The sequence below is a fragment of the Opisthocomus hoazin genome, chromosome 15, assembly GCF_030867145.1.
Source record: "Opisthocomus hoazin isolate bOpiHoa1 chromosome 15, bOpiHoa1.hap1, whole genome shotgun sequence".
Lineage (NCBI taxonomy): Eukaryota > Metazoa > Chordata > Aves > Opisthocomiformes > Opisthocomidae > Opisthocomus > Opisthocomus hoazin.
Genome location: NC_134428.1, coordinates 7,021,875 through 7,035,709, shown reverse-complemented (window position 1 = coordinate 7,035,709; position 13,835 = coordinate 7,021,875). Strand labels below are relative to the sequence as shown.

Below are 13,835 nucleotides of genomic sequence, written 5' to 3'. Positions count from 1 at the left end.
CCTTCTCCCATCAGCAGTAAGGAAAACGTCTTTTGCAAGCTGCTGTTTTCTGTTCCTCTGCTGTTGCATCTTTAGTAACGCGCTCGGTCGCTGCTACCGGCTGCGGAAAACTTCCCAGGTTGTGCTGCCGGGTGCCGGCTGCAGGAACTTCCACAGCTCGGTAAAAGCCACAAGAGAAGGATGGGGGTGACGTGAAAAAGCGTGCAGACGGTGGACGGTCTGGGCTGGAGCTGTGCCCTCACCGTCCCTCGGCTGCGGGGACACGCTTTGGGCGGAGACTGAGCCGTTCCTGGCCTCTGTTCTGCGGCGGGGGCTCCCGGGGGGCTGCGGCCCCGCGGCGAAGGGGTCCCGGCCGCCCAGACCCCGCTCTCCCTGCGGGGGCACTCCGACTGCTGCCCCCGCCGGCGGCCTTCCCGCCGGCCGTGCACCGGGAGCTGAGGCCGCAGGACTGCTCGCTGCGCCAGCCCCGCTCCGCTCGGGGCGCGACCCGGCCGCCGCCCCGCCGCCGCCTCCGCCTCCCGGCGGCCCGCGCGGCGAGGCCCCGCCCTGGCCCTGGGGAGCGGTGGCGGCGCCGCGGCCTGTCCGCGCGGCCCCGGGATGCCGCTGCTGGTCGACGACCGGCGGGTGGACCTGGCCCGGCACGCGGGGGACGTGGTCCGCGCCCACCCGCACCTGGAGGTGAGGCGGCGGCGGTGGGAAGGGGCCCAGCGGCAGCTCCCGCGGCGCGGGGGAAAAGCTGCTCGCTGCGGCCGGGAAGAGCCCCGGGCTGAGGGCGGGCGGAGCGGGGCTGAGGTGGCTCCGGGCTGAGGGCGGGCGGAGCGGAGCGGGGCTGAGGTGGCCCCGGGCGGAGGGAGCCCGGCCCGGCCCGGCCCGGCCCGGCCCGGCCTGGCCTGCTGTCGCCGCGTTCCCCGCGCTGAGGCGGCGGGGCGCGGCGGCCCTGAGGCGGAGGGCGCGGGGCCCCGGGCGGCTGGCGGCTGCGGCTGGGCGGAGGAGCAGAAGCCGGCGGTCGGGGTCGGAGCAGCAGCCGTGAGGAGCGCAGCGGCTTCGCTTCCGGCGTGTCGGTGCTCGCGGCGCTGCTGGCGGGCCGGGAGGCGGGAGCTGCGGGGCAGAGCGGGCCGGGCGGGGTTGCCGCCAGCAGACGCCTCTGTGGGAGCTGAGGTTTTGCAGAGGGGCAGCGCAAACGCGGTAAAACCGAAGTGGTTTTCGAGCCCCGGGACGGGGATTCGCGCCCGCCCGGCGGGCCGGTGGCGGAGCACCGCGGCGGCCTGGCCCGGGAAGCTCCGCGCCGCTGGGTGAGCAGCGGCGTCCGATCAGTGTTCAGTCAGCGTGCGGGGCCGCGGCAGTGGGAGGCCGAGACTGTGACAGTCCCGAAGTTTCCTGTCCTGACGAAGCGTCCAGGATCAGCTCTGGCAGTGTCCAGTGTAACCCTTGCCAAGTCCGGTTGCTGTATGTTGCACCTCCATTTTATTGTCTGTGAAGCAGGGAAGAGGGTGCTGCGTGTTTATGGAATGATGGGATTTAACAATGAACGAGATCAGTGGCAGGAGAGTGGAAAATTGTCAACATTCTGAATACTCCATAATGCAGAATACGTATGTTTCTCTCTGACCTGGCTCCCTTTGCTTTTCAGAGGTGGTGTTTCTGTCAAGTAATGGATACACCTGAGAATTCAGCCACTGTAGTCTCTGTTATCGTTTGTCTTTAGGAGAAGGCAAAACTTCTAAGAAGTCAGCCTGCTCAAATTGTGGAACCCAAAGGTCTTCTGTACGTCCAGCAGAGAGAATTTGCGGTGACTACCCCGAAAGATGGTACACAGGAACATGGACGGTTTTTCTGCTGCTGAAACCGTGATTGTGAGATGCAGTTCTTACAGTGTTTCTCTGCTTCAAAATAGGTTCTGTTTCCATTCTTGGGTCAGATGATGCAACTACCTGCCACATAGTTGTGCTCCGACACACAGGTATCTTTAAAGGATGTTAAGAACAAAACCCATAACTGAAGTAATGAATTAGTGTTGGTGTATGCTACACTAATGAAATAAACTGCAGTCGCACTTATATAAACGTGACTCTCAAAAGGCCGCATGATGTCTTAACCGAATGACTTGTTTAGTGTCGGAGGTTCCGTGTTCCCATCGCTCGGCGAGCAAATCCGAAGCGTGGTCTGCGCCCGTGGCCAGAGGGTAGTGGCAGCTGCAGACCTTGGCCATTTTCAGCAGTTGGGGCCTGCGGGGTTTGGGAGTGGCGGAGGTGGAGGTTGTGGGCCTGGGTTGGATCTCTGACATGAGAGGTGATGCCTGGGCCTGGCCAAGAGGGCTCCTGGACCCTTGGTGTGGGTTCTGGTGATTTTGTACTGGGGTGCACAAAGAGGTTACTGCCTCATTCGTCAGCCCATGTCTTCTGCTGGAGGCTGCTGTCCTGAGGGGAAGTGAGAAGATGTAGCTATTAGACTGCTATAGTAGTGTAAGTCGTTACTGATTTCAGTTATGGCTGCATAGCAGCCTCCAATAATGTCATTAACTGACTCATCATGTCTTCCTCAGGCAGCGGAGCAACCTGCTTGACACACTGCGACGGGTCGGACACAGAAGCCGAGGTGTCGCTCATCATGAGTTCAGTAAAATCTTTCTCTGACACCACAGGCTATGGAAGGTCAGCTCTGCTCTTTTGTTCCTTGTGTACTGCTTTTCACAAAGGTTAGGTGGGGAATTTTTATGTGATTATATGGGGTTCAGACAAGGTCGTTGTGCAGGAAATACCTCTTGATCAGGAACTACATGTAAAGCGAAAACGATTTCCTTGCTGATGTTGAGGGTATTTTTAGCACTAGTATAAAGCATGATTCTGTTCTGAGTAGCGTCTCTGTAAAAATGCCATTGTGAGGGTTTGTGTTTTCAATTTCCCAGTTAACTTTTGGTGCAGATGTGTGAAATTTTCCAAACAACTGGTTTTGGGTTTATGTTCTGTTCTTCCTTCCAGACTGTTGGTCTTGTAAATTCCTTTGGGGATCTGAGGATCCACCTGGGATTTTTCTAGGGAAGTCTCACATTAAAAAAAAAAAAAAGAAAAAGCAGGGGGCAGGATGAGGGGGGGTGGGAGCTCTGAAACAGAACTTCGCAGTCCCGGTTCTTCCTGGATGTAGAGGTTTTTGCCCCTGTAGTTTGATAAGAACAAAAGCTTGATGAACTTAGAAGATACGGTCTCTAAAAGCTCATGATTCGTCGGGGCTTGTCTTTACATAGACACTGCTCAGAGGAGAACCTTGCTGTATGGTCCAGAGTAGGTGTGAGGTCACAGGAGAAGAATCTTCATGTTTAATTAACTGTTTCTTGGGAACTGAAAGTGGTCACGAAGTTCAGTCCAAACCAGAGGTGCGTGACCATCGGAGATACCACTGGGTTAGCTAGAATTGCATGCGTGCAGCGCCTCCTGAAGCTTTTAATTTGTGGTATTTCCTGGGTGGTATTTCCTGGATGGTTCCTGAAATGTTCAGAATGGAATTCTCGTAACTTGCTGTGTACTGCAGATCAACTTGGCGCATGCAACTGTAACAAGTGAGGCTTCTCTAACGATTGCTTCGCAGTCTGGGTTGGGGGTTATTTTGTAAAGCAATTCACTTTGGGATGTCTGTTTAACTGCTGTTTCCTGTTATTCCATCTCTGTTAGGCTGGAAGTGCACCTAGTTGGAGGTTTCAATGATGATAGGCAGTTATCACAAAAACTTACTAATCAGCTTCTTAGTAAGTTCACGTTTTTTCCACTCTCATGTCCAAAAAAAATAGTTCTGACTGGATTTGGGTAAAGTTTGTTTGTAATCTGAGCCCCCTGTCATTTCACAGATGGAAATCTGGATTCGTTTTGAAGGGTGTCTTCACTGCCTGAGAGCTTGGTGCGGAGGGGGGTTGGGCTGCTGAGGCTCGCATGTGGCCGCTGTGCGGGGTGGAGGGTCTAAACTGGTCATTCTTCCTGGGTGACGTTCTGGCACGTGGAATCAGAGTGCAGTTCAGCCGGCCTTGATTCCTGACTATGCTGCCGATACACTACGTGATCTTGGTCAAGTGCGGTCGCTGTCTTAAATCTATGCATGTGGGTGACTTCATTAGTTACTGTTCATTTCATACGTTCATACGATGAGGTGAAATTTAATTATTGTCTGGCAAACGGTGTTGTGTCTGTTTACAAAGTCTGTAATCCAGAGAAGTCATTGCGGTGCCTTACAAACAAACTGGAAACGTGAAGTACGTGGTTACCCACGAAGCCTCGGCCCCAGCCCTGCCGGAACGGGGAGGGGCAGGGACCAGGCACCAGGACTGGAGGGAGGGGGCCTAGGGGGGGAGAACAAAATGCGAAACAGAGCAGGCAGAGGTCCTGGGGTGCACCTTCATGGCCATCGCACCTGGTGGTTCCTGTGAGCTGTGTTAGGTGTCATAGAGTTTGGGACACAGTGAAGTATTTTGGTTAATTTATTTTTTCCAGCCTTCTGATGTGCATGCATCGAGTTCCACTTTGAAGCAATAACACTGTATTGCTATTAGAACTTCAAAAAAAGAGAAGGGTTTTCTTTCTGGTGTGTGGGATGGTGAAAAGCATAATTAAAATACAGCTAATGAAAGATGGGGTTTGCTCACTATGTATGTAGCATCTTAGGAAAATACATTTAAATACAAGCTGTTAGATGTGTAGCAATCTAAAGCAGAGCTGATGTGCTGCCAGAGCTACACCAGCGTCAGTGAAAGCAGCAAGTGGTGCAGTGCTTTTTTGGCCTTTTCTTGCTATTACACATGGCTACTCTCTGTAAGCCACTGTTCGCTTTAGTAGCTGTGGCTTTAATTTTCTAAAAGCTAGCAAGAAGCAAATCCGCAAAACGCTCTTTGCTCTGTTGCCTTATGTAGGAACAGTGCGTTCGGTATCTGCCAAGCTGTGCTGCAGTGCCAGCACTGATAATGCCCCCTCGCCCGTGTGCGGCACCTGCTTTGCCACCAGTCGCTCTTACACATTGCTGCTGTCGTTGTTGCTGTAGGAGCGTTCGATCTCCAACCAGATGATGTTCATTTAGTGACTTTCTGCGTAACAGGTAAGAAAACGTTCCCTTGGCTTTTGACGTGTCTTTAGCCACTGAAATCCAAGCGCAGGGGTCACACAGCTTATTTATCTGTCCTGTAAGAAAGAACAGCGCGCGTCCTCCATCACAATTTGTAATTTTCAGTTTGGTTGCTGGTAGCGTGTGTGGTGATGTCCAACAGACAACGCGGTGAGCATTCTGTCCTCACCGAGTGCTGCTGAAACGCAGCCGGTGGTAGAGGCGCCTGTGATCATTACAGGTTATTTCACCATCTCTGTCCCGTGGAAGGAGACCGTGTGTCTGTGGGTACTTGGCGAGGCAATGGAGAGAGGCCCTTAGGCACCCTTGTGAGCCCTGCTTCCCTGCAGGTGTGACTGCACGCAGAACCCGCTCAGTTAGCTCACAGCGTGCGATGCCATCTCCTTTTCTCCGTGTCACGCTCAGGTCATATTTCCACCATCTTTGCATTTCAGTGCTGTTGGCGACTTACGTCTTTGAAACATGGCGTCATGGTAGTTTTGCATTGTGGCTTTTCCCTGTACTTTGCCCGGGCAGAAAGCGGAGTGGCAGCTGGCTGGCACTGGCCGTGCTGGTAGGAGAGAGAGTTCTGCTCTAGGCCCCCAGCCTGTTCTTACTGGCCTGTACCTTGTTTTCCGTATTCTTTTAGGCTTCCTTGGGGTTTTTCTTCTGTCTTTATACTGCATCAGAGCTGCTGTTCTCCGATTAACATACAACAAAATGAATGCTGCTCAGAAGACAATCCAAAGCCCTATGAGTTTGACCTTTTATTTTTTTTCCCATTACAGAACTAAATGACAGAGAAGAAAAGGATATTCACTTTCCAATCATTTATGGAATAGGTGAGTTAAATTGGAATTCACTTATTTCTTTGTAACTGCATTGCTTTTCAGATTCCAGTAGTAAATGGGCTGCTTTTAATGACTAGGTAAAGCTTGTCCTAAAAGTGAAGTGCTGCTGTCGGAGGCGTAGGTAGAAACAGAAGTTTTCTTCTGGTACCACACTTTGGTAGATGCACACATGGACGTGGCTGTGTACAAACGCAAGCAGATTTTTTTTTCATTTAACTGTACTGAAGATTTTGGCCAACATCAAGCTACTGTACTGACCTTTGGGGTTAGAGTTCAACCTTCTTTTTGTTGTTCATTCTGTGTTTTTTCTAGTTAGTTTAAGTGTCTCTGAAAATGTTCTTCTGGAATACTGAAATGCTGAGAGAGCAAAATAAGAAAAACGTGCTGTCGTAGGCTGAGTCGTCTGCGGTACTGAGAAGTACAAGAGTAGTATTTGATGGGTCCTCGGGTTCCTGCGACATTGTTGTGTTGGGGACACGGTCACTTTAAACAAGTGTTTTGTAAGAATTAATTGTTTCTGTATTTAAATTCTGTTTCCTACCAGCTGTGAATGTTAAAACAGCAGAGATTTTCCCTGCAACGTTCCCAGAAAAAGGGCCAGATGAGGCTCTGCGTTCAGCTCATGTTTTAACAGGAGCGACAGTGAGTAAAAATAACGGGGACAAAGGGTATTTCTGCTGGAGGGGGAGACCAGCTGGGGCAATGAATTGTCAAACGTTTGAGGAAAAAATACTTTGGTAGTGTTCTGTCAGTAACAAAACAAATGAGAGAGCTGGGAGAGCAACAGCAAAGGCTCACGGCGATGGCACCTTGCCTGCCAGGGTCAGCGGCGTTGCAAAGTACAGCCGTGTGACACGCTGTGGAGATGAGCTCGGCAGCTCTCCGCAGGGCGACGTACATAGAGAGAGCCCAGCAGGGTCCTTCAGCTCCGGGCCTGTTGTCGCAGTTTAGCAGCTCGTTGGGAGGGTGACTGGTTAACCTGTGTGCAGTAGGAACAAAGCGGGGCTGAGCTGGCACGCAGCCTGTCCCAGACAGGAGCTGCGGCCTGAGGCCTTCCCCATGAAGTGAATTTGCTGCCTCTTCCTCAGTGTAAGCACTGTCTCGCGTTGAAGGCTCCCTGTGTTGTTACAGCTGACTAACATTTACGATGCAAAGATGGAGCAACTACATATTGGGCCTTATTTCTGGAGGCCTTTCCCACATGTGGATTTCTGGTTGGAACAAGATGATAAACAGATTTTACAGGTACCTGAACGTGACTTTTTTTTTCTTTTTTCTTCTTCCTCCTCCTTCTAGCTGAGTAGAGACAGAGGGACAGGGTCTGTCAAAACTTTTCCCAGCACACTGCTGGGGAGGGTGGGAGATAATCTCATTAAAAGGCAGAATAATGGAGAACTTTGTATTCTGAATGTCAAGCAGCTCTTGCTACTGTCTTGTTTTTCAGAACCTTTCCACATCACCCCTGGCTGAGCCTCCCCACTTTGTCTCCCACATTAGATCTACATTAACGTTTTTAAAAGAACATCCGTTCCCATCTCGCTCACTGTTTCCTGACAGGAAACCTCGCATCTACAAAAAAAATGAAGAAGGGTTGTGGGAACAGGTTTGTTCTGACAAGAGCTAACCTGGAACCAAACACCACAACAGCTGTAGGCGAGTAGAGGCCTGCAAGAAGGGCACTTTGTTGCAAAAAGCATACTGCTGGTCACAAATACTATTTTGGAAAGCACACGAGTAATAAAGTATTTTGACAGAAGTAACCGGCTTTTTCTGCATTACTTACGTAGGACTCACCGCTGCACTGAAGTGGGAATTTGGCTCTGTTGAGGTTCTCTTGCTCCAGTGCAGTAACTCGATGGGCACAGACAAAGAGAGGTAGCAGCGCTGAGAGACTGAGAAGGGAAGTCATTGCACTGGTGCGTACTTCAGAAAATGGTATTCCACGCACAGTGGCAGCTGCCTACACATAAAGCTCACTGAAACATAGGGACGTATCCTTCAACAATAACTTAATTCAAGAGTAATAATTTGAAGACTCTTTATTGAAACATTCAGATAGTATCTAAAGAACGAAGCTCATTCCAACAAAACTACTGGTTTTACACTTCCAAATATAAAAACATTAAAAATTAATCTTGTGGTGATAACTTTATCCCAACAAATTACTCTTATTAACATACTTCATTGCACCAAAGAAACCAAGAAGGAAGACTGGTCAACTTAACTGTTTTTGCACTTCAGAAAAATTGCACTCTGATTTACGCAGATTACCCTTGTTCACAGCATCCCCAACCCCAAGGATCTAGAAGCCGAAAGTCAAATCAGGTGACTGTACAATTCAAAAACCCCAAATCTGTCTGATTATCAAAGTCAGTCCTGCTACCACCACAGCCATTTTGGCTTTGGGGGAGGGAAAAAAAAACCCCAGACAAAACCCCAATGCAGCAAACTGCAGTACTTGTCTCCAGTCCTGTAGGGATGGGGTGCTTTTCCCCAAATCAGACACCGTGGGAAAGCAAGCCCTTCCAAAGAGCTCCTTCCCACAAGAGGCTCTGAAAATTTGCAGCAAAGTGATTAAGACAATTTGGGGGGGGGAGGGGGAGGGTGCGGGAAGACTTCTATACCTTAGCTTTTTGCTTTATCCCAAGCTTTGCTTGCGCATTAGGTAGTGCCAGACACTGTGAAGTTGTGCTGTAGTGTAAATAACCTGTGTAACGTCTCTGAATTGTACAATTCCTGCCCAAGGTAAGTTACTGTTATTCAAAAAATAAGTGTTGAAACCATCACAAATGTATTGGTTTTTCAAGCTTTACTACAACTATCTTTAAAAATACACAACAGGATGCCAGTTACACTAATGTGTTCGATAGTATTTGGTTTGTAAATGGCGTGCAAAGGAAACGAACGGTGTGTTGGTGACTCTTTCCAGTGGCACAAGCAGGAAGCCGTGGAGGCATGCAGAGGCACTGTTTCTTTCTGAACGGCTCAGAACTCCTTAACTCAGTCCCCACTGTACCCGGGGCCTCGCTGACCGGGTCACGGCACAGCAGGAGCAGCTGGCCAACGGCCAGGTGCCGCCGGTCAGTGACTGCTGCACACCCAGGCACCCACCACGCCCAGCGCTCGCTGCGCCACGGCTGTTCGGCAGGGTGCTTCGGGGGTGGAAAAAAGAAGCAACACAGAGCTACTGTGTTCTGCAGGAGAGGCTAAACTGGATTTTAAACATTTAGAAAGTGAACAATTGGCAGTTGATTTTTCAAAGTGTATTAACATAAAATTAGATCATTTTACAATTACTGGGTGCAGCTGTATCTTTAATCTGGTGTATGGCTGATTGGTTGGTTAGCAACTATCATCATGCTTCGATTCCTACAGGGCCAGCTGTTTTTACAAACGTTTATGAGCAGTTGATAAATTTCACTAGTACCTGTAGAGGGTTAAAGCAACTGTAACAAGTGTACGGTAAGACAAATCTGTCCCATGGGGGGAATCTGTGCAAAATCCCAGTTGATAAGTTACAGTAGTTATTACTGTACTAGTGTGTGGCACTGTTCACACTTCAAATGCATCATCAGTACCCTGCCTTGCAGGGCATGGGCTTCCTCTGCACAGTCTCAAATCCACAGCCTGGATTTTATCTTTGACTTTCTTGTTCCTCTGCCTTCGTGCAGTCATTTGGCAGTTTGTCGCTCTGAATGTCCTCCGTGTCTGTCGCCTGCCCCACCTCCTGCTGCTCCTCCGGTTTTTCTGTGGCCAAAGGTCCTTGCTCTTGGCCAGGGGACAGAGCCGGGGGTCTCTGATCCATCTTCTCCAGCTCATCGCAGTGGCTGACTGAACTGGTCTCACTGAATGCATCAGAACTTCTTACAGACCTTTTAAAGATTTTCTGACCTGTCAAGTGTTTGAAGAACATGGTACCAATGAAGGCAGCAAACACAAAGAGTAGCATGCGCAAGCTAAGTTTCAAAGAAAGTGCCTGAATTTTACAACTGCAAAGAAACAGGTTTTGTTTGGGTGCTAACCTGCACCCTAAGCACAGGCATGCCTCCTTGCAGTTACAGACACGTACGCAAGGCAGCAGCTCCTGTTATTTTATCCTGTGTAACCAGAGACTCCCAAAATTCAGCTGGAAAAAAGGTGCCTACACACACGTTCTAGCGTAAAAACTTGCACTGAAAATCGCAGGCTGGAAGCCAACCAACTCAAAAGGTGAGTTAAAACTATGTTTCTCCCGCCAGTCTAATCAACATTAATTACTAATACAACTACACAGGAAGTGCCATAGATTTAATAGCTCTTCACCTTAGAGGGACTTTGTACACAAAGTATCAGGTAGCGACAGAAACGCAGTTGCTCCAATACATAATTATATATCATTTACGCTTTTATTTCAAATAAACTTTTGGCTTGTTTACCTGCTAATTTTTTAAACTCAGTAACCTCTCAATACTCCAGAAGAAGATTCCAGACTTCACAGGCACTTGTCAGTCAACGGGATACCAACTTCCTGTAATCCCAGGAAGAATTCTTGGGGAGAAAACACGTGGGGCTGGGTGTTCCATGCCATGTTTAAGGTTTTTAAAGCGGACTTTAAGGCATGAGAAGGCGAGCTCTAGTTCCAGATACTATGGAAGATGGAAGATCACACCAGTCCTCCCGAGTCACATGACTCGGACAGCAGGATGTTTTAGCAAGCTTCAGAAATAGAACTAAGATGCAGAAACTTACCAGGAAGTCTTTGCTTTGCAAGGCTGGAAGTAGGAGTTGGTGGTGGAGTAGTGCCTGTTCCTTGGGCTTTCAACACGTATGTAGATTCTGTGGATTCTAGAGAGCCTGCAGGTTGATTAAGAAAAAAGTATTACGTTGACTACAGCGCAAACTAGGCAAGTTTTCTGTTCATCTGTGTAAGGTACATAGCACTCTTATTTTACTGCACAGTTCTGAAACTCCATGTGCTAGGCCGACTTGAAACTGCCACTTGGTGGTAGCCGGTTTCCGAGTACCTGGGGACACGAGTGCCGAGACTCCAAGAATAACGTTTCCCCTCACACTCACTTCACAAAGCTGCTACACCCTGTAGTCCTTTCCCCCTTCTGCACTGGGCCCACGACGTGCTCCCAGCTGTAGGCTACCGAGCAGTGCCCTCAGAAGGCAAAGCTAGCTATGCACGGGTCAGTATTCCCAAGGAAACCTGGCTGTTCTCTGCCGTAAGAGCCTTCGGGAATCAGAAAGAAAGATCCCAGAGTGCAGCAGCAGAGAGCCTTCCTCGCTGTTTACAGAGACCCACACGCAGCTGGGCTGCTGTTCCAGGTCCGACGCTTTGCCAAGTTCAGGAATAGTCTCAAGACACTGCCACAGTTTCTACACTGAAAAATTATAATTCCATTAAGTATTAGTACATCAGTCTTAATGATCTAAAAACTATAGACAGTCCTTCTCAGATTGCCAGACAGGAATTACATGAGTAAAATAACAGTCTTTTATGCTGTAATACTCCATTCATTACTGTCTCCCTGAAAGCCGTGCTCACGCTAGTCCGCAGCTAGTTTTAGCCTGTCCTTGTCAGCCACTGCGCTATTTAGCGTGCAAACTAGAGCTTTATCAATGTGGCAACAGCTGGGAGATACCTCAGACCAGGATTTCAGACAGAGACTTCAAGTTCCAGTAGCACGGCAGAACATCCGAGTGCCATTTTGCAAGCACGCTCAAGGGGATACACATGCAGATGCATGAGGAAGCAATGTTCTGAGCTACCCTGCTGAATTACATTTTTATAAACTCAGCATAAACACCGAACTTGTGCAGCGTATGTAGCCAAAAGTCACAGAAATGATTCTGCTGTTAACAAATGCCAATGTCTAGCACAGCTTTTTCAATGTGACTCAACGTGCAAGAACAAAATGTAAACTGTACAAGTGAGGTTAGAAATTTGTCTTACTGGGTGTTACAGAAACAGTGAAAAGCACGTTCTTTTGCATCCTGAGGGTGGACGACGTCACTCACGATCAAATCAGCACAAGAAAGTGTGTTGCAATTCTAGTATAAAATTGGAAATAATTCTAACGACAGCGTAACGTGGGTGCAGATGCACCGACTCCTACCTGCTGTTAAATTAAATGTTCTTCCCTTTGGTGAGGCTTGGAATGGAGAAAACCAGTTCAGCACAGAGCCTACTACAGGTATTTGTCGTAGCAGTCCCTGCAAAGTACACAAACACGTGCTGGTGAGCGAGCTACCCAGGTTGTGACAAGTTATTTCAAGTTACCTAGATAACTAACGCTTATGGCCTTACCTCTTCCAGAAGTCGTTCTTCATTTGCTTTCTGAAGATGAAGTTGTGCTTCCTGTATCCCTTTTCTAACAACTTCAGTCATGTTTTCCAACAGCTAATAAAAACCAGAAATCATAGTATATTATATATATTATTTGGACTTGAAATTGTCTTTTTAGTTGTTTTTAGGATGTAAGCGTGGTAGTCGGATATTTTTCTGTTTTACGACAGTATTTGACAATCACTATTTCATTATGACTGTAAATTAAAGAATGTACAGACTGACCGTAGGCTTTTTAAGATACATCCAGAGGACAGAATGTCATCTTAAACAGGAAGGGTACATACTTTTCTTTCACTTAAGAGCTGAACCTGCGGTGCAAATTCTTCAAAGCTCTGTTTAGCACTAAGTATTTGCCAGATGCTGAATGTGACTGGGAAGAATTTTTAGGTTTACAGAGTACGTTTTGGCTTCTACAAGTGCCCAGGACTCAAACCAGCCTCACAGTAAGTCTAACCAGGCGTGTGTCAGTCTAGCTACGCGTTCTACTTTGTTTTTCAAATTTAATATATGACTGCAAATGTGATCCCTGTGGCATGCTATGCCAGCCTCAGCGATGTTCTACATTGCGAAGGACAAGCAGCTTACTGGGAGAGCTGTAGGGGCAACAGAAGAACAAAGCAAGAGATCAAAAAGTCACAATTTTGTCATGTGCAAGACAAATGCCAACTTCCGTAACTTAACAGGGGTGCTAATATTGCACAAGTCCTAGAAGACAGGCGCTTCCTCCAAAATGCCACAAATTTGGGTTACTATCAGTTAGTAAAAACAAAGGAAAAAGAGGAAGGTGCTGCTTTTCCCTGGCGGAGAGGCAAGCCAGGAACCAACCACCACAAGCAAGCTAACTACTCCGAAGTACCGACCACAGAAGGGAGTGCAACAGGGCTGCATTTAGAGTACAAGGAAGAACCACTGTGTCTTCTGGTCCAGTCTTAAATTTAGGTTCTGCCTTTTAGTGTACTCACTTATATATCCCAAGGGCTTGCTGATAGTGGAGTAATTTTTTCCTAAAAGCTTCCCTTTTGTATCAAAGATCACTATCTAAACGATGCAAGTGTCCTTCTCATAGATTGGTTCTGCTTCTCAGTTTTGGATCAAATGGTGCAAGATTCTTTCCGTACCACAGATGTGATGGAGCTGGTTCCAAGGACTGCACCTGAGACCTCCAATGCTCTTTGTTCCTCCCTAAAAGCTTCAGGATCAGAGCAGCCCGTATTCCAACATTCGGTTCCTAATCTCTCAACTACAACAGTTAAAAAAACTAAAGGTACTCCACAGGCAAACCATCTTTTGTCTCACCCTCAGAGCAGCACAGGGAGTCAGGAGTGGGCAGACAGTCTTCAGAAAACACTGATAGAAAAAGTTTCATTGCCACAATCAACATATTCCCATGGGCAGAAATAGGCAAAGAATTTCTGAAGTTCTATTTATTTTTTAGGTGAGGAAATTAAATGCAACGCTAGAGGAGTGAAAGGACAGACAATCATTTCTGACACAGGTCATTTAGGAATTCTGCTTTAGAGAACATCTGGAGGACTCTAATCAGGTAAATGCTTTTACACAAAGGAGTTACA

The 13,835-nt window shown here is 48.2% G+C and overlaps 2 protein-coding genes across 5 annotated transcripts in view; one reads left to right on the top strand and one right to left on the bottom strand.

Moving 5' to 3' along the window:
• The first annotated feature begins 544 nt into the window (after positions 1-544).
• On the top strand, positions 545-7,686 carry NTAN1 (N-terminal asparagine amidase). Of its 4 annotated transcripts, XM_075437038.1 has the most exons (10): positions 545-678; positions 1,706-1,808; positions 1,895-1,960; positions 2,543-2,651; positions 3,666-3,739; positions 5,020-5,073; positions 5,868-5,921; positions 6,475-6,572; positions 7,062-7,175; positions 7,375-7,686. In XM_075437038.1, exons 1-10 carry the CDS (start codon positions 598-600, stop codon positions 7,552-7,554), a joined length of 933 nt encoding a protein of 310 aa, XP_075293153.1. In that variant the 5' UTR covers positions 545-597; the 3' UTR covers positions 7,555-7,686. The 4 variants fall into 4 exon arrangements, with proteins under 4 accessions (XP_075293153.1, XP_075293154.1, XP_075293155.1 ...); XM_075437039.1 differs by lacking the exon at positions 7,062-7,175; XM_075437040.1 differs by lacking the exon at positions 1,706-1,808 and having other exon boundaries at positions 598-678.
• A 268-nt stretch (positions 7,687-7,954) lies between these two features.
• The window catches only part of PDXDC1 (pyridoxal dependent decarboxylase domain containing 1), a 32,386-nt gene continuing 26,505 nt past the window's right edge, over positions 7,955-13,835 (bottom strand). The window contains exons 20-23 of the mRNA XM_075437037.1: positions 12,223-12,315; positions 12,032-12,128; positions 10,659-10,763; positions 7,955-9,821 (exon numbers count right to left, since the gene is read on the bottom strand). Of these exons, the coding sequence (XP_075293152.1) occupies positions 9,565-9,821; positions 10,659-10,763; positions 12,032-12,128; positions 12,223-12,315 (552 nt within the window). The 3' untranslated portion in view covers positions 7,955-9,564. The remainder of the gene's footprint in view (positions 9,822-10,658; positions 10,764-12,031; positions 12,129-12,222; positions 12,316-13,835) is intronic.